The 21,080-nt window shown below is 34.5% G+C and overlaps 1 protein-coding gene across 2 annotated transcripts in view; it reads left to right on the forward strand.

Annotated features, from left to right (window-relative positions):
• The first annotated feature begins 13,057 nt into the window (after window positions 1-13,057).
• Window positions 13,058-21,080, forward strand: part of LOC123554364 (kinesin-associated protein 3-like) — a 259,985-nt gene continuing 251,962 nt past the window's right edge. For both annotated transcript variants that reach the window (XR_008367194.1, XM_045344464.2), the window contains exon 1: window positions 13,058-13,180. Coding sequence is in view for 1 of the 2 variants with exons in the window: in XM_045344464.2 (XP_045200399.1) it covers window positions 13,146-13,180 (35 nt within the window). In the remaining variant the exon portion in view is untranslated. The remainder of the gene's footprint in view (window positions 13,181-21,080) is intronic.

A 21,080-nucleotide genomic window follows, 5' to 3' on the forward strand; every position in this document is an offset into this window, starting at 1 on the left:
GCCTGTCAAATACAGTATTGTTTAGTTTATTACTTTATTTTATCATATTTTAAAGAGTAAAAGAGTGAACTTCTAAGAAGGCATGAAAGTTAAACAAAAGTACCTTTATATGCCAACACAGTATTTACCCTAAGGGGTACCAAATGTTTAAAGACTCTATAGTTCTCACTCAGTTTTATTAACGTTTCGGCCATAAGACCTTTATCAAAATGAGAAATTCCGAGAATTACTCTACATCATGGCGTCTCATAATATAACAACATTTGAAATACAAAACCGGAACTGACGTAACGTTCCGGTTTTGTATTTCAAATGTTGTTATATTATGAGACGCCATGATGTAGAGTAATTCTCGGAATTTCTCATTTTGATAAAGGCCTTATGGCCGAAACGTTAATAAAACTGAGTGAGAACTATAGTACCTTTATATGGACAAAAACATTCAAACAAAATCGGAATACAAGTATCTTCACACAAGTTTTGTGTTTCTCTAGGAAAAACTGTTATACATGTTTTTGTGGGAAATCTCGTTTATGAAATAATTCTCGGATTCAATATTTGGCGACATTCAAAGTTTCAACAGAAAAGAAAAGAAATTGTTCAATCTTTTCATTTTCTGTTACATGACAACACAAATTTCGCAATATCATAAGCTAAAAGTAATGTTGTTTTTTTTTTACAGAAATATTTTATATCTTTACAAGAATAATATTTCTATATGAATCTATAAACAACATGATTTATAAAAACTGGCTACATGTTTTGTAGCTTTCTATGGAGTAACATGCGACCTTAATTTCTATGTAAAACCCAAAGCAAAATTGTAGATCAATGCAAAATCCATGACAAAGAATTATTGACTTGGGTCATGAATGACTCGACTTTAGCCAGTGTAAGGGAGACAATCCAATTAGCGAATTGCTTTATAACAGTCAATAATTAAGGGAGAGAATTCTTGAAAATTCTCGTTAAAAGCTGACCATGATCCGGGCCTGGTGACAAAGCTATCAATATGACTACTAGGATTTCTGCCTCACCTTGCCTCAATGATGTCATTAGGCAAATGATATTCTGACATATTCCTAATGATATTAGTATACTTTTTAACTTTTATAAAAATACCTGTAAAGATTTTTAATCTTTGATCTTAATCTGAACATTGTATGACTTAATGTATGCTATTGATAACAGTTGTAGGTTTGTACATGATTTGTAACAATCGAGAAATAGTAAAAAGAAAAAATAGATTTTGTATACAAATTATTCCTTAAGTTTTTGAAAAACTGAAAGTATTTTCTTAAGAAGGGGGCTATTGTCAGAATAATTTGTATATTTGATATATTGACAACGTAACTCATAAGCACAAATAGTGTTTGACTCCCTTTTCATGCTATCATTGCTCTAATTATCGTTGAATTACTGCTAATAAAAGGATTTGGGTCATTTATGGCTGATTTGGGTTCATTATGTGGAAAGCTGGATCCCAGCATCACACGTTATGTCATATAAAAAAGTTAAAGGGAACCAGATATTTGATAGAACAAGTACTCGTTGTTAAAACGCTATGTTTAAATTTGGACCAATCATAAACAAGTTTTTAAAAATAGCACGTCTGCTGAGGTATAAATAGGTAGATGGATGACAAGTAAAAATAAAATGTTAAACAATAATCCCCATTTAATAATTAATAATGTCCGGTGTAGTTTCCAAGACGGCAGGTAATCGTAATTTTAATATTATGTCTTGGAACGCCCGGGGGTTTGCAGGGGACAAAAATACAAAGGTCACCGAATTAAACAGCTTCCTTAAGTCATCCACATACATGCCGTGTGTATTCAGGAAGCGTTTAGATATGGTAAAAAATAACACCACCAAAGCTTTATGACTATGAAATTGCCACATATCAAAAACGCACAGATCAAGAAGGAGGCGATACAATAATATATGTCAAACAGGGCATCAAATTCACAGTCGGGGAGCGGTGGTCTAGTGGTTAAGGTGTCGGCCGCTCAATCCAGGGGTCATGGGTTCGAGCCCCACTGGGGTCACGACCATGACTTCTCATATGACACCAGTACTAGTTTTTCGAGGAAGCGGACTCGAGTGTGGTTCCAATAAGCTTGAAGCTTTCAATCGAGCTAAAACAAATTAGTATAAACTAAATTCACAGTCGAAAGATCAATAATTCACAACGAATATGAAATTAACGGCATAACTATATATGGTCACAGCAAAATCAATTTATAATTGTTATGTAGCATATGAAAAACATAACACCGAAGAACACTATCAAAAAATGTTCTCTAACATACGAAACCACTCAGTAATTCTGAGATATTTCAACATTAAAAACCCACTCTGGAATCCCCCGGACGATCCAAGGTGTGACTCGGCCTCTGAGACTATGTTAAATCTATTATCACAGAAAAATCTAGTTGTATTAAATGATGGAAATATAACAAGGCTAAGTGATTTACCAAATCAAAAAGACTCAGCAGTAGATTTGGCAATAGTTTCTCATACTTTGGCACAATATGCATTCTTTGGAGTTATCAATAATACTTTTGGCAGTGACCATTTTCCAATATTGCTGGGATTAGAATTTTCAATAAAAACAGAGGCGATTCATACCACCCGCAAATATAAGATAGGTAAAGCAGACTGGGACCAATATCATGACTTCGCAATCAGGCATTTCCATTATAACACTGAGGGCAAGACAGTGGATGAAAATCACACACAATTTATAAATGATATCTATAGTATTAGTAAAAAGAGTATACCAATGGTCAAAGGCAACAACAACAGGAAAAAGGTAATACCCTGGTGGACTGAGGAATGCGCAAATGCAGTTAAACAAAGGGAGAATGCTAGGAAAAATTATAGTAGAAGTAAGAATGATGAAAATCTTCAAAAATACAGGTCACTCCGCAATAAGGCTGTAGAGATCATTAAAAAAGCAAAACGCACTGGTCAGTCTTGAAAAGTACATAACGTAAATAAATCACAAAACAACATCAAAAGAAGTATGGGACGTTGTCAATAAATTTAGCGGCAAATCATCTAGCTCTATTGGTACACTTCGGAACGACAACGATCCGGTGGTTATGGATAAAGATAAGGCAAATTTTCTGGTGCAAACACTATAAGAAAATCAGCAGTAATGACAATTACAGTGCTGAATTTTTGGCAAATAAACAATATAAAGAGCAAGAATACGATCTCTACAATGAAAATAACACAGCCCCACATGACGATATTGAGTATATTAAACCATTCTCCCTCCTTGAAATAAATATGGCCCTTGATCAATGCAATAGTTCTGCCCCAGGCGAAGATGCGATCCATTATGATATGATAAAAAACTTACCAATACATGCCAAAGAAAAACTCTTAAAGCTATACAATCAGTCTTGGAAAGAAGGCTCCACCCCAGAAAGCTGGGGCGAGGCCATTATAGTACCAATACTTAAGCCAATAAGGAAAAAACTAACCCTGCTTCATACCGCCCCATCTCCCTAACGTCAACCTTCACTAAGGTCATGCAAAGAATGATAAAACCAAGACTGGAAACTTATATTGAAAATAATAACTTATTCTCCCCATATCATTCAGGATGTAGGAAAGTCCATTCGTGCGAAGATCACCTCCTTCGCTTCGAATCAGACTGTAAAGAGGCCCATCGCAAAGGCTATTACCTATTAGGCATATTTTAGATCTAATTAATGCATTTGATAGGCATTGGAATAAAGGCTCTCTTTTGAATTTAATATCTCTAGGCATTAAGGGGAGAATGCTTACATGGATCGCTAATTTCCTGGAGGGCAGAAAAATTAAGGTAAAGGTCAATGGCCAATTGTCAGATACAGTGGAACCTGGCAATGGCACACCCCAGGGAAGTGTGATTAGCCCACTGATCTTTAATCTCATCATGAACACTCTAAACACGGCTACAGATACACACAACAAGCAGTCTCCTCCCGGTGACCGGACCGAATTCGCCCAATTTGTAGATGATGGAGTCACATGGGTAACATCACCAAACCTCCATAGCACATTACTAAAAGGTCCAAAAAGTCCTTGAGGTAATAGAAAAATGGAGTAATGAATGGGGATTCACCATCAACCCTAATAAAACACAAGTGCTAATGGTGTGCCGACAACCATATCTTAAAGTTCTGGCAAAATCGAATAAAGTAACGCCAGAACTTATATTATGTGGTAAAACCCTTGAAATAGCACCGACCGCCAAATTCTTAGGAATGCATTTTGATCAACATTTAACGTGGCGCCATCATATAAATAATCTAGTCAATAGGTGTGAAAAAGATATTAACCTCTTGAGACTAATATCAAGAACAAACTGGGGAGCTAATAAGAAAATTAAACTCCTGTTATATAACTCCTTAATTATGAGCAAAGTTAATTATGGTAGCACAGCATATGCGTCAGCCTGCAAATCACAATTAAAAAGGCTATATGTTATACAAAGTAAGGCCCTAAGATTAGTCACTGGAGCATATAAAACAACTAATAAAATGGCAGTACTAGTAGAAACGGCCCAGCTACCATTAGATATAACAAGAGAGGCCAATATGCTCAAATATTGGGCCAGATCAAGCCGCCTAGGTGAAAATCTGCCCATAAATAATACAATCAAAACGCTGAAAGGCTGCCCCAGTACCATAGAAAGGGTTAGAAACGGTCACACTGGTAGGAAAGAGCTCAGAACACAGCCATACACTCGAGAGGTTAATAGGTTACTCGATAAATACCAATCAAATGAAGTAAATGTACAATAGCCGGTGTTTTAATATAATGCTGGGATCATGGTCACAACCCCTGGCTTAAGCTTTAAATGTTTCATTAACAAAACAGAAGATACCACCCAGGCCAAACATATAACAGAAATGCATATAATGAAGCATCTATGGCAAAGAAATTTGCTCGTCGGCCCGCAAATTAGACCCTAGGGTCTCCATATTCACGTGTGAGGCAACAGCCATCCAACATGCACTGAAATGGATACCCGAAAACAGGCCCAGTAACATAGCTATATTTACAGATAGTTTGTCTGTATTACAATCAATAAATACAGGCAGGTCACAATCAAGATCTGATATAATAGTTGACATTATTCATAAAATCAGCCATCTCAGTAAAATAGGTATACATGTTTCCCTAATATGGGTCCCGAGTCATGTAGGCATTATGGGAAACGAAAGGGTCGAACAATGCGCTGCGCCCTCTCAGAACATATCCCCAGTTATAGGCTGATCACCACTAAATCCAGCTGTTCTTTATTTCATATAAAATCTACTTACTTCATAACGGTTTTTCGACATTTTCTAGCATATCAGATTTTCAGAGACTTATATTCCCATAAAGAACTAGATCGCTACTTTAGAAAAACAAAAAGAAAAGGGGGTGTTAACTTTTATATAAGAAAACTACAGTTCGTTAGATACAACCCGTTGAATTTACTACTTTTCGCTTCTTTCAATTTCTCTTTACTGGTCATTAAATTCTTACGCCGCTATTTTTACCTAGCATGCGATAGGAACATGTCGATTTCAATAGAATGTAAAGTGATACATACTGAAACGCGGTAGGGTAAAAGTAAGCACGTTGCTGCCGAGAAAATGCACTAGGAAAGGAAAAAAAGATCAGTACTATTTATATTGGACTACTTGTGAGACCTGCGTAGGCTTACATTCTATTTGGTAGTGATCAGCCTAAAATGCAAATTTATAGCACCAAACACCGGCCATGATAAGATCATTACCAGATTAAGGCTGGGACGGAACGGTCTGGGCTGGGAGAACTACTCAGATAAAACATCTATGCCCACACTGTCCAGAATACGAAACATTCAACCACGTATTCTTTGACATACACAAAGAGTGTACACGAAATGCAGAACACAGATTGGAACTTGAATGTGGACTCCTGAAACTCGGGTTGGTCTGTATAGACAGTAAAACACTCCTCTTCCCTCCAAAGGAAGTCGAGCAGCAGGTCTACAGCCTCCTAATACATTTCATCACCAAAATAGGTTACTTGAACAGAATATTAACAAAACATAAACATTACATAGGAGCGACCAGACAACGAATTTTATAACTTTGGCCTTAATTTAATATCACAAAGTACCAGGGGGTTTGAATCTCTATATGCACCCCGTCTGGGGGTACCATGTAAGGCTTAACGGCACTGGTGCGGTCAATAGAGATAATATAATCTCAGGGAAAACGTGTAAAAAAATATTAAAATCCTAAACTTCTTTCAAAAGAGATGGCGTCAATAATCAGGGGGAGGGGGTTGAGCTAGTATATGCACCCCGTCTGGGGGTACCATGTAAGGCTTAACGGCACTGGTGCGGTCAATAGAGATAATATAATCTCAGGGAAAACGTGTAAAAAAATATTAAAATCCTAAACTTCTTTCAAAAGAGATGGCGTCAATAATCAGGGGGAGGGGGTTGAGCTAGTATATGCACCCCGTCTGGGGGTACCATGTAAGGCTTAACGGCACTGGTGCGGTCAATACAAGCGATATATCCTCAGGGTGAAAGGCGCTATCTATTAAAGTTGGTAGTGTCGGGCCACAACTATGAACAGCAAGAAATAAATTTAAAAATAGCATAGTAACAGGAGCCGACTGTTCATGGAGCATATCAGTTGATATAAGCCTGAAAGAGGTTTTATTGTTATAATTATTATTATATTAATTCAAATTTTAATTAGTTAAATGTGTATATACATATGTTATTTTTAATTTTTCTATATTTTATAATCAAAAGGCCAAATACTTTTTTACCAACTATCTTTTAAATTATTTTGATTTTAAGCATATACGTAATTGTAAGTCATAACTAGGCTAATTTTAAACAATGATTGTAAAACTAGGAGACATATCCTTGCAACTATTTTACATTTCGGCAAGGATGGTCACCAGTTTTTACTAAATTAGTTTTAAATATATTTTTATAACTAAATTTTATTAAAAACTTTAGGCAAAATAAAAATCAGAAATAAGAGTCTTTGTGTTTTCGTTTTGCGGCAAAGGCCGACTCTGATTTTATCAAATTTTATCAAATTTTAGCTAGCGTTAACATTTTTAACCAACTTTTATCCAATTTTAACTTTTTTTATACAAATTTTATAATAACTGTAATAAAATCATGATAACAGAAACAACAAATATCAAATAAATCTATTAAATTAAATTAAATTAAATTAAAGTAATGGCCAGCAATGTATATATGTGGTAGGGACCTATGGTGGCATAAGCATGACCCGGTCCGAGAAAACATGTACTAGAAAGACGCCACCATAGGAAAATCCAGTAGTAATGATGACCAGTAAACGGATCGACGGAAACAGACAACGGTAAACAAACAACAGGTAAACAGGTAAATTTTAAGTAATTTAGACGTCGGGTACACAGGATTCGCGTGTAAAATATTTATTAATACATAGTTTATCTTCAAATTTTCAGAATCGCTAAAGAACATATATAGCTATAATGCTAGAGCATTTTTAGTAAGATAATATAATTAAAATAAGCAAAATCACATAGAAACGGTCGAATTTTGATAAAACTAACCGCAAAATTTCATACAGCGCGATCGTAAACATCTTTTCTATACAATATGTAAAGTAACTAATACCGATATAATCATTAAATTTAGACTTTGGGCTATAAAGTGCAAAAAACAGATCTGAAAAACATTAAAAGATGACAAAATGACAGCAATTTAAAAACATAGAGTAAAACGGTATCGGTAAAGTACATTGAATGTTTACGAGAATATAGAATAAGCATATTAATACCACAGTCACACATACGGCGCAAATAGCTACGTCGAGCTACGGATAGAAACGTAGTAACCCGTATCGATCCGTACCTGAGCCGTACGAATTGGTACGAATTGATACGGCTTACTACATTAAGGTACGTCTCAGGTACGTTTCAATACGGGTCGATACGGATTACTACGTTTTTATCCGTGGCTAGACGTAGCTTTCCGCGCCGTATGTGTGACTGGGGTATTATCGATATGACACAATTATACAGTAGGCGTGGCGTGTAATCTATAAATAACCTTGGTACTGACAACAATCGGACGTATATAAATGATTTGTATTAGATGTGTTTTTAAAGTTTTAAAGTTTTAAAAGTTTATGGTTAATAAAATAAAGCAGTAGAGTATAGATGTAGTTCATGGTCATTGGTAGTTTTTCTCAGGCGTTTCAGGTAAGTAAGGTAATCGCGGCTCTTACCCCTGGATGACAAAATTTAATAAATTTAAATATATATATCATAATCTATTTATTATTTTGGAAATTTAGACACAATTTAGGGGGGTATAACATTTAAAAACATTACAATAACAATAAATACTCCAGCCAAGACCCAGACATGTTCCAAAACTAACACCCGGGCCTTCGGGATCATTGATTTCAACTCATTTAGATTTGAAGATTGAATACTGCTTAAGCCGGTGCTAGGGGGCGTGGGCAGTGTTGCATTTTCCATTGCTGCTCATGAACAGACTCAATCAAACCGAGTCTGCAATTTTCACTGTTTGCCTTGTTCTCGGTGCTTCCGAAGGATCTACTTTCCAGATTTTATTTAATTATATCATATGAATCTAATTCTTTGGAATCAATCCAGGCGCCGACCTGTATCTGGCAACGGGTCTCAAAATTCAAATCTCGCTGGGCCTACGATTGATTAGTTAGACTGGAAACAGTCATAACTACGCAGCGCAGCGTAAACAAATAAAAATGAATAAAACAAAACAAAAACAAGATAGGGCATTCTCCGGTCCGAGTGCTTGCCTTTCCAAACATACTGTTACATCTGGACTTGAGTACGTTTAGGTCTCATTGGCCGCTGTACTTACAGTCGCATTTTGGCTACTAAATTCATGCTCTTTGGACGAAACTCTCTGGGAATTGCAGAGAGGTAATCAATACCCCTACATTAGAACCAAAACACACTTTAAGAACATGATAAGGGGCATGTTCGCGGTCTATACTCTACGTGTCTTTTACATGCTTCGTTGTGTCTGAAATGGACCGTAATTAAACTTAAATAGTTAGATAGACAGAGAGGGCATTCGGTATCCGGCGATTCGAGGATTCAACTAATAATTTATCCCAGTACATTGATAAGGAAGTTATTGCAAGTACACTGTCAGGGCGGATAAATTATTAAAAAGAAAAAGTTAGAAGTTCGTAGACTAAAGAAGAGTTGCAGAATTTCAACCAGGTTTCGAGTTATAGGGCCAGCGCAAAGGAGTTTTACCTTAAGGGTAGTTGAATGCTATAGGCGATAGCATATACAGGCTGAGCATCGGGAAGCTGAGACAGAGACCCAGAGTTTAGTAATCTACTGAGATAGTCGGAGAGTTCCAGTTTATAGACAGTTCAGCGTTATTGGCGAAGTACAAGCCAAGGCATTGGGGATATACCTATATGGTAGTTGAATGCTACATGTGATAGTATATAGGCGCTGAGCATCCAGGAGTCAAGGCATTTATATAGAGTTTGCAACTTCAATTAAGAGGACAGAGGCCGAGCATCTATGCGATAGGACTCGTATGTTGTTGATTCAAAGACATTGTCTGACGGGAACTTCAACAAAAAGACCAGTCAAGTATAGAGTCTCCAGCCTATAGGAGTTTGAGCTAATTGAAAATTGTTAGTTTGAAACATTTAGTGATTTGCCTGATCCCTGAAATTGTCTAGCTCATAATTAAAATCATTTACACGGGGGAGGAACTGTTACACGAGACTCGGTTCTGTCATGTTACAGATTTAGGTTGCTACTGTTACAGTATTCCTGGATAACGTTACAGCATTCGGAGGATAATAATCGCTGTCGATGTTTTGTTTGCCAAAGAAATAGTAAAGATTTATCTCTTTTTTGCAAAAGTAAAAGTTGTTTTTCTAGATCAGTGGTATGTACGTCTGTTGAGACATGGTTTAACACGTGAAACACAGTATATTGATCTCTATCAAGCGTTTTAATGACAAAATCCGAAATTTTGATAGAAAATAATCTAAAAGAAGTTGATCAAAATATGTTTCAACCATATTTTATGCTCATTTGCATTGATAAAGACCCTGTTTAGGCATCCAGTTTATACGAGGTAGAAACATCAATGTGGGTCTAATTTTTCGTGGTTTTATAGAATGTTACAGTTGTGGGGTGCTTCTTCTGGATGTGTTACAGATTTAGGATGATACTTTTTGGAATACATTTTGACAATATACAATATCAGGATAGCAAATAAGATTTAGATATCATGAATTATGCGGGATTTTTTGTAAGATGTAACAAACATTATACCAAGTGCATTTTTTTCTAATTTCGAAATTCTAAATCTGATTCAACAGCTATATATAATAAAATGATATCATATATAAACATTTTCAATGGATGTTAGTGTTCTATATCCATTGTATATGATACCATAATCACCAATGCGCATTGAATCGTCGTTTGCATTTTAATAAGCTGTTCTTTCATAAATATATCATTTAACAGAGGATTTTATACGCAATTCATAGTTAAAATGTATAATGTTTCAGGATTTTCTTCTAAAAATATATGCGTCTTTGTTTTTGTGTGTATGACAGTGTCAAGGGCTTTTCAGGGCTGTGCGCCATTACAAGGCATGTCTCAGTACTGTAGGCATTGCGTAAACGCGAGCACGAGCACATTAAATTCGGGTTGTTCAAAAATTAGGAATTACCTTATAAACATAGTAACTCATTCTCTTTTTAGATTTGAACGAAAGTAATTAATCTATGTGAATATAAATAAAGAAACACTTAAAACATTTTTCGATTTCGCTCCGCGATATCTTTGGTGATTTATTTAGAGGTTATGAAAAACATTTAACAACCGATGTATTTAGAGATTGTTCAAACGATCGGTCAATTTGCACGGAAATGGGTGTGTTTTTAAACGTTGTTACAGCAACGCCACTCTATTACATGTCTGACTGCCTCAAATGACAAAATAAATGTTGTTTAGCAGTATTTACATCTAACAACAGAATCCTGAAGAAGGAAAAGGTATCATCCTAAATCTGTAACACATTCAGAAGCAGCACCCCACAACTGTAACATATCCTGCTAAACTGCAACATTCTATAAAACCACGAAATATTAGACCAACAGTAAGTTTTCTACCTCGTATTATAAGTCCATGCCTGAAGAGGGTTTTAATCAATGCAAATTTGCATGAAATACGGTTGGAATATCTTTTAGTCAATTTGTTTTAGATATTTTACTATCAAAATTTCAAATTTTGTCATAAAACGCTTGATTGACATCAATATACCGTGTTTCGCAGGTTAAGCCATGTCTCAACAGATGTGCATATCACTGATCTAGAAAAACAATTTTTATTTTTGGAAAAAGAGATCAATCCATGTCAATCTTTACCACATCTTTGGCAAAACAAATACCGACAGCTATTATTATCCTCCGAATGCTGTAACGTTATCCAGGAATACTGTAACAGAAGCATCCTAAATCTGTAACATGATATCCTCCACAACCGAGTCTCGTGTAACAGTTCCTCCCCCGTGCGAATCATTTAGGCAAGTTAGCCAGAGGAAAATTCTATATATATGAGATATTTGGTCTCACCAACTATACGTTTTAACAAAGGTCATTCTATTTCGTTTGTCAGCTAGTCTAAGACATAGTCACCTTAGGGATATGACCCATATCATTGTTCAAGATACTAAAGGCGTAGGCAATTCCCTGGGTCAGAATGACATGATGAGCCGAAATAAGGTAGGTAGGCGGGGTCATCCTTATGGTTATAACACACTAAATAGCTGTAGGTTAAAGGTCAGTAATTCAAATCTTTCTTTGTTTCATATAAAAAACGACAACTTCATGTCGTCTTTACGTATCTTTAGAGAATATCACTTTTTCCTACACCAATTTTTCATGAAATTTCTATCACAAATTAACGAAAAAAAATGAAAAGAAAATAGGAGTTGAATAGTTCCTAGTGAAATGCCAGTCAGTTGTGGTCTGCTACCCCTAAAAATGGCGCAAATTTGCTCTCCTCCGCGCAATAAACACCTACTTCCGGTTTCGATCCGCAAAACTTGCCATGTGGGTTGTATGAACATGAAAACCGTCTCATTTCATGCAGAATGTATTCTAGTAGCGAAAAAGTGTGATTAAAGCACTCGTTCTACACGAATTTGCACAGAAAATGGGAAAATTAGGATCTATTTATTATGGACTTCTTTCTACACCACGGAAGCACATTTTCGACCGAATTACTGACCTTATTCCTGTACTTCTTTATTCTATATAAAATTGACTTATTTCCAAAGACCGCAGCACAAATCAGGACCCATTTTAAATGTCTGTAACTTACATTTTCCTGAAGAATATTGTCAGTGCTAAATAAAAATCAAAAGAAAAGTGGGGGTCATGTTTGATGCAAGAAAAATATTTTCAGTCAAACACACAAACTGCAAAATCAGCTAAAAAATGAGACTCAAAATTATAGTGGTGGTGTATGATCTAAGTTTTCATGAAAAATTCTGTCATGTTGTTATTTCATTATGAAAATGCTACCTACATGTCAAGCATAGATCTGTCATGTGATTTTAGCAAAAAAAAAATGCAAAGAAAATAAGGAAAATAGCTCTACAGTGCAAAAGAAAAAAAAAGAGGACTATTTGTATCCGCCATTATGCGATTTTTTTTTCGCGCCATTTTTCTATTTAGTGTCTGTATGCCTTATAGGTTGAGATTTATGTTTAATGAAAGTACAATTGTACGGTAAGGTACGGATGCATAAAGTGCCGAATAAATAAGAAATGAGTCTCGTAATAAGCAAAATAATTACTCTCAAAACTTACATAAAATCTTTCTGATTTTAGAAAATGAATAATTCAGATTTACATTCGTATACATAATTTAAAAAGTAACTTTATATCACCAATCGAACATATATTTTTGAATGAGAAAACATACGTTGAAATGTTGTTGTTTTTTTTTTAATCTGGGTTTAGAGAATACAAATGTGATGGCAGAAATTAACAAAAATACTGTATATAATATTTTCTGTGTATATATTTAAATTTCTCCATTATGATGCAACCCGAGGACGCAAGATATTTAAAAAGGTGAAGATGGATAAGATTCTAATATGAAATTAGGTGCTACCTAAAAAGGCAGAACTCCCTTGAAAAATCACCAGTGCCCCTTAAAAATTAAAGGAGTGGTGCTGGAATTATGGATTCGTTTAGGAAGTTTATGTTCTAATATGAAAAAGGCAAAGCCTCTGAGCGAGCGTAGCTTAAACGACAAAAGAAACTATCCACTGCTTAAAACAATTCCGAGAACCTATTCACTTGAAAAGAAACAAAAATTTAATGTCATTATACCTGTAACAGCGAATATCATACGTTGCAAAATTTATGGAAAGCCGGTGTCACGGTGACGTCATTACCTGTTTCCGGCGTTCCTATGGCTTTATGCTTATTTATGACATTTTATCCCATTTTCCGGGCAATGCTTGATCTTTTAAAAGAAAACGATATTTTTTTTCTACCAACTGGAAATCTTTCTTGCATTATTTTTGAGTGATGGACAATATTCAGTAATCAAATGAAGTTCTGTATTCACTGCCAACAAAGCATTTCCTGTGAGCACCTGTCCTCTAGGGACACGCACTTCTTAAAATAAAAGCAAAATTGAAATTATTTCCATAACGTAACTTTTTTAAAAATAAAGACACGTAATGAACATAGAGATTGTAACTCAAATATAAAATTAAAAAAAAAACAAAAACAATTTTCCCGACTTTGACGAAAGTAGAACAAAATGGCGGCGCCCAGACGAGAGGAAAATTTTTCAGCTACATCATTTTGCCCCATTCGGCACACCTTTGTTATATTCGCCTACACATTGCCGTAAGGCGAGCTACGCGCTTGCAATTGCGCTTTGGGCAATTGCTCGCGAGCTATGCTCGCTATTAGATCTATTAAAATTATAAGTATTAATGATAATTCATGATTTCTGAATGCATGTTTTAGACTGCATCAAGATTAATTCTTGACATGTGAAAACTCGAAAGATATTCTATATCCCGGTACAACCCGCTACGGTTTCGCTACGTGGTAAATGTACAACAATAATAAATGCTGGAGTTTTGTTCAACAATCATTTATCCTAAAAAATACGCAAGTAAACAAACCTCATCTCGCAGCATGTTTTAGATATCCTTTCCAACATGGCTGACCCACTTTTCCATTAACCGGAAGTTGTACAACCCGTTTTCGGACACCTGCTTCAAAATATACTGCGCTCCAAAGTTTACGTCACAAAAAGTCAGAAACAGTTTAAACAAATCTCAAACATTAAATTTAACTGTTAGTAACAAGAAAACTGCCCAAAACATATTTATAAAGTATTTTCAGTGTTAGTTTATGTAGTTAGTTGGTGGGAGCAGCACAAATGGGACACAGGAACATGTCTCCTATTCTGATTACCCTCATTGTTACATACAAAATGATAAGTGTACCCATCCCTTAAATATTATCATCATAAGGTCTGTATGATCCCCTAGTGGGCACATGATTCTGAAAAGAAACAGAGAAAAAAAACTTTACTACTACTATTTAAAATTTCATTAACCAATTGATTAAGAAAACCTCGTAAGGTACACTGGTCTATAAGTGGTAACTTTTTGTGTGAAGTATTCTTTTGCAAAATTTAATAATGGGGGCGGAGCCTGTAAATAACCTCATCTGTCGAACGTCCAGAGCTTTCAACATGAAAACATTGGATTTATTTCTAAAAACACATATTTTGGACATGATATTTTGGGAATAGTGAAAAAAATAAAAATATAACAGTATGTTAGTTTTTATCATTTGCTTGTAAACCCTTTTAATTTCCATTTTTCTTCAAAACTACCAGCGTGACAGTTGTATGGTGTTTGTAAACAAAGCATGCTTGTGGGAAACCAGAAGGGGCGTGTTTTCCAGGAAAACTAAAACATTACCGGGGCCGGCCGAATACGGGTTGTGTCCGAAAATAGGTTGTCGCGGAATATATAATTGTTGAACGCAAATAACCAATCTGCGCAATTTACCAAACGCGCAGCGCATATAACAAATTTTTGTACGTTGGTTATATGCGCAACAATTTACCAATCGTTGCATAGGATAAATTTAACTTGCACGATTTACCAAATGCGCAGCGCAAATAACAAATGTAACTTTATATATCAGAAATTTGCATTTCATGTTTGATAAATCATGCAGTTGGTCAATTTATTAATAAATATAAATGTCAAATGCTGAATATTTTGGTACTTATATTCAGTGTGCGACATTAACTTTTTAACACCGTAGCCAATGGGGCTACAGACTTCCAATTTTTAGTAGCCCGACAGAATTTTTTGTAGCCCCACTAATTTTTTGCTCAAGAATGAACAATACTTTCATTCTAAGCAATATTTAATTTCTTTCAATATACTGCTGTAGGTTGGTGAATATTGATATATTTCAAAAATTTGTACGAGTTTTTCAGAATTGATTTCGAAATCTGAAACAGTGTTCACAAAGTTGTGCAGAAAGTCAAAGACACTGAGTCATGAAAAGATATCTAAACAGCTTTGTAGACAAAGCTTGGCAGTAGACAGACCAGGGGTCTTGCTAGCCCCATTATTGTTTTGGGAGAAGTCAATTCTCCCTTCAATTGATTTAAGGAGAAGTGGAGAGACTTTAGAGAGAAGTTGGAAGATTCCATTAATTTTTATATTTCTACCTTGACGCTGTGAATTGATTCAATGACCATTCATTTTCTTGGTTACATCAATTTTACCATACACAGTGATTATTGTTTCAATACAAAATTCTAAGAAAAAAATGTTTTCTGCTCAAGTCGGTGCTGTATCTAACACGCCGATTTTTTTGTTGCTATATTGTGTAATATATGAATGCAGGATGAAAAGGGGATTATCATTTATACTGAGTCACCACTTGTGTGAACAGTTTTTCATTCGAATAAAACTGAAACTAAACTGTGTCAAACCTTGAAATACATACCGGTATTCAAATCAATTCATCCATCAAAGTTAGTTTTACGAAGTTAATACTTTACATGTCGTTCTTTTACCATGGATACCAAATAATTGTGTCTATAATTCCAATTAATCGGACAATTTCTTTAGAAAACGACTCGCACGTGTTGACAATTAAATGCTAAGTGTCAAAGACGTAACCGCGGCGCTGATTGGCCTATTACAATTGCCTCTGGTGAAACCGATAATTTGATTTGCTTTCACACTTCTCGTGAAAACCTCACAAGTACCTGAAGTAGGCGGAGTTTAAATTATGCTATCGGCGAGTGTGTATGTGTATTCGACGCACATTATGACAGGAGCAAACTGTCAAAAGATTAGCGGGTGCGCATCCAAAAAAATATTCAGGCGACTTGAATTCGCTTTGAGATTGGATTTGAGCGAAGTTTGAAGCTTCAAAGCAGCTATTTTGCTCCCACGTTTGCAATGATCTTTTTGGTAAATTTATTCCTCAGAAATTTTTCATAGCCTGAGGGGCTACGGTCTGCCGATTTTCTGTCGCCCGAGCCGATTTTTCGTAGCCATTGGCGATTGGGCTACCGTTAATGTCGCACACTGCTTATATTATGTGTCATAAATGTATTTCTATATCAGTAAATTCACAGCAGTCGGTCACCAGGTTTCAATACCTCCGATCTGATCAAGATGCAATAAAACTCAAACATGCGTGAAGGTGTGATTTCCTCCAGCTTGCACACGTCGTCCTCTGGTATGTTTTAGGCTATTTTTATAATTTTCTACTTCACCAGAGCACACACTTAGCAAAATATTGTTTTTGTTATATTGAAATACCTTGAAATTTCACAATAATATTCTTTTTACCAACGGGAGCATATATCTCAACATGGCTAAGATAACAGATTAAATAAAAAAAAGTGACATAATTAAAAGAAAATTCTTACAAATCTAATTGATATTATTATTATGTTTTTGTTTTTTTTAAATATAGTACAAAATCGATAGATTAAAAAGTAATTCTCGTCAAAACGTAAACGAAATTTTACATTTTGTAGCTGTGCAAGATATGTGTTCGTTTCCCTGTGCTAAAAGAAAATCTGGAATTTACTCTGATAACTTGAATATCTTTTATAAATCAGATTAACTTTTACTTTGATTTACGATCACAGACTAAAATTATAGTCTTTTTGCAAATCTGAGATCTATAATGTTACATCTGTAACTTGCGCGGGAGGTCAGTCCTGCGCTAATAGCAAAGTTTGAAATGACACTGATATATCAAATACATTTCATTCATAGAACATACTATCTATCTGAAAAATATTCTAAAAAGTGAATAGATAAAAGAGTGATTTCTGTTATAACGAGAATGAAATATTTCATTTTTTATCTGCGGAAGATGTGCCTCTTGCGCTAATAGTAAATCTGGAAATTACTCCGATAACTTGAATGTCTCTCATAAAATATGTTCTTCTTTTTATGATTACAAACTAAAATTATAGCTTTTGCAAATCTGAATATAATGTGGGATGTCGGTCCTGCACTTATAGCAAATCCTGAAATGACGTGGATATTTCCAAAAAACTTCATTTCTTAAACATACTATTTATGTATCTTTAAAAATTAAAAATATGTTTAAGAGTAGAAAATAAATAGAAATAAAAAGTCTTTTCCGTCGTAACGAGAACGAAAATTTTACATTATTTTGTTTAGCAACCACAGCTGATTTTTCACAGTAGCTTAACCAGTGTTTTAATAACGTATTCATATTCTGCTTAAATAATCAAACAAAGAACTTTTTAAATTTTTGAAATATCTTAAAAAATAAAAAAGTTATCAAGATTTGAAATTTCTTAAAATGTCGTTTTTTCTGAAATTTTTCCTCTATATAAATAATAAGGAATCGATTCGCAGTCGCGGACCGTTAAAACTCTTATGTTTAAATTAATGTTTGGTCTTCCACTCATTTTAAATGATAAGTAGCTGAAATTTGGCATACTTATGGTATTTTTCCTGTAGAATACATTTCTGTTGTCTGTTTTGGCATAAGGTGTATAGTTGCCTTTATATTTCACTTACAATGAGACATGGTTACGATTTTATTCTTATTTTCTTGTTATATCTCGACTCCAACGCTGTCCAAGTTCAAGAATGTTACCATATTCTCACTGTTTTTTTTTCACAAGACATACAAGACATAATGTATAGGACTAGGATTCTAAAATAAAGCATATAAAAACTAAATATATTTTTTTAATTAAGAAATTTAATGTATCAGATATTCCAGCGGACTGGCAAAATGGCTTAGACCGGTCATGACTCCAGATGTAATTCTGAAATACATGTGTAAACTGTATCAGTATATGACTATACATTTTAAATTATTATACATTATACTTTTCAAATGATTTCCTAAACAAAAATAATATATAATAATCATTAGACACGTGCTATGTATGAACAATTACTACTGAATTGATATTTTCAATTTTTCGTACACGTTAGGTACGAACAGGTTGAGTACGAAACGCGTATGAAAAATCGTCCTTTTATGCATTGAAATTGCGTAAGTAATAACAATTATTAAAAGACTTTAATTGGAAATAAAAACACTTTCTTGGAACATTCATTTCTGGGGGCAAATCGTGACTCTTTTCCTTAAATAAGAATATAATTCATAACGAAAGTGAAATTCCAGTCAGCTGTTCGTCAGCGTTGTCCCGACATTGAATTTTCTCAATAAATATTACTTCTGCTTCGTAGTTTCAGTCAGATATTAATATTTTTTACAGACATACATATTTTTCAAATAAAAACCGGTGGAAATAGGTCTTTTTACATGATTTTCGAGCCGAATCGATCGATTTACCGCATTGACCTAATTGATCAGTTTTCCAACATGGCGGACCGGCGAGTGAAAAAAAAATGGAAGCGGGGAGTTTGAATTTAAAATGAAAATGCGGCATACTTGTAATAGGTTCCGAAACATAATTTTGGTATCAAATTAATTGTTAGGGTTTGTATTTATTAAAAATAAATAATAATTCAGCGAATATGGTATATTTGGGCGTATTTTTCACGTCAACTTTACGGAACGATTTCTCCGGTTTGGGGGGTCGTATGCAAATTTAAGACACACCTACCTACGTGTAGGTCGTCCAATCGGCTGTCTTCTGATACAGATCATATGAATATTAATGAGCACTATGCGACCCGCGTTTGCATTTGAAAGGAGTACATATTGCCCGCGGCGAGTAATAAAGCAATTAACAACAAACTGTCAATAAACAGTGGCCAGATTAACTAATTACTGGGGCATCTGGAATGACTGTAAATCAGATTTATGAATGTTTTATACTGTAGAAAGATAATTTTATCACCTTTTAAATGGTAGTTTTTATGTTTTTGTAACATGACAAAAAAAGATTTTATGGGGGAAAAAGTACACTAATCCCTAGAAATCACCAGAATTCCAGCTGATAAGCCATTGATTTCTTTATCAGCAGTGGTTGCTAATTTGTTATCTGCGCAAGATGTGTCCTGCACTAACAGTAAATCTGGAATTAACTCCGATAACTTAAATGTCTCTTATAAACTAGGTTAAGTTTAACTCTGTTTTATGATTACAGACTAAAATTGTGGCTTTTGCAAAATTTGTTAAATTTATAACATGCGCGGGATGTCAGTCCTGCGCTAATAGCAAATCCTGAAATGACACCAGTATTTGAAATATATTTCATTTCTAAAATTTATTACCATCTATGTAACTTTTAAAAAAATAGTTTTAAGAGTAGAAAATAAGTTTAAAAAATGATTTCCGTCATAACGAGAACGAAATATTACATTTGTTATCTGCACAAGATGCTTGTCCTGCGCTAATACTCCGATCAAAGCAACAAAGGAAATGATAACATTGGATATTTCTCAGGCTGGTTTCTTTCTTGATTAAGTGATTAAATTAAATTGAGCAAACTAACATAGCGCGTTTGCGACCAGCATGGATCCAGACCAGCCTCTGCATCAATGCAGTCTGGTCGGCATCCATGTTGTTCGCTTTTAAAGCCTTAAACTAGCGGCCTGACCAGACTGCCCGGATGTGCAGGCTCTTCTGGATCCATGCTAGTCACAAACGCACTATGTTGGTTTTCTCATGGCGCGGCTCAATTCTCTTCAACAATCATAGTACATTTGTATAACAAAAACAGTAACTAGTTCAATATTTACAGTATATATTATTTTTATTGTAGTATGTCTTTATTGTTATAAACAATTCAACGAACACCTTTAGAAATAAGCACCAACTTAAAAAAAATACATAAATCTCATAATCATGTATTTGTTTAATCATTTATTACATTGGTTGATTTCGCTGCTTGCCTGGCCTGCATAAATATCAAATCGCGAAAAAGTAATATCAATAGGATGATAGAAATATTGTCTTCATTACAGGAATATATATTGACATTAGCGCAGAATCGACTTTTTTAGTGGAAAGGAAGTAGAATATGATATTATAATTTGTTATTGCAATATGCCTTTATTTTGCAATCAATATCAATAAATAACTTAAGAAATCCTCACCAAACTTTTAATAACATGAATCTCGTATATATTTATCTAATTACGCTGGTTATTTCCAATTATTACCTGGTCTGCGCTAAAAGCAAAATTACGCTATTCTAGGTATTTCTCTTCAATATTTATTAATTCACACGATATCCCCCCATATCTTTAAACAATAACAAAATATAATACTTGTCAATTTTGGCTAACAGTTTATACATATAAGTACAATACAATTTAATATCAAATAAGTAAAATACGACTTAAATATCTTTTTTTGTGGCATGGTTTTATACTTACCTAAAATAGAAAGATTGACTGTTTGATTAAATGTAGAGGTATTACAAATCTGCTACTAATTTTGTATTATAAAAGCATGAAAAAAATAATATCAATTAGATTTGTAAGAAATG

This window comes from Mercenaria mercenaria, chromosome 15 (genome assembly GCF_021730395.1).
Source record: "Mercenaria mercenaria strain notata chromosome 15, MADL_Memer_1, whole genome shotgun sequence".
Lineage (NCBI taxonomy): Eukaryota > Metazoa > Mollusca > Bivalvia > Venerida > Veneridae > Mercenaria > Mercenaria mercenaria.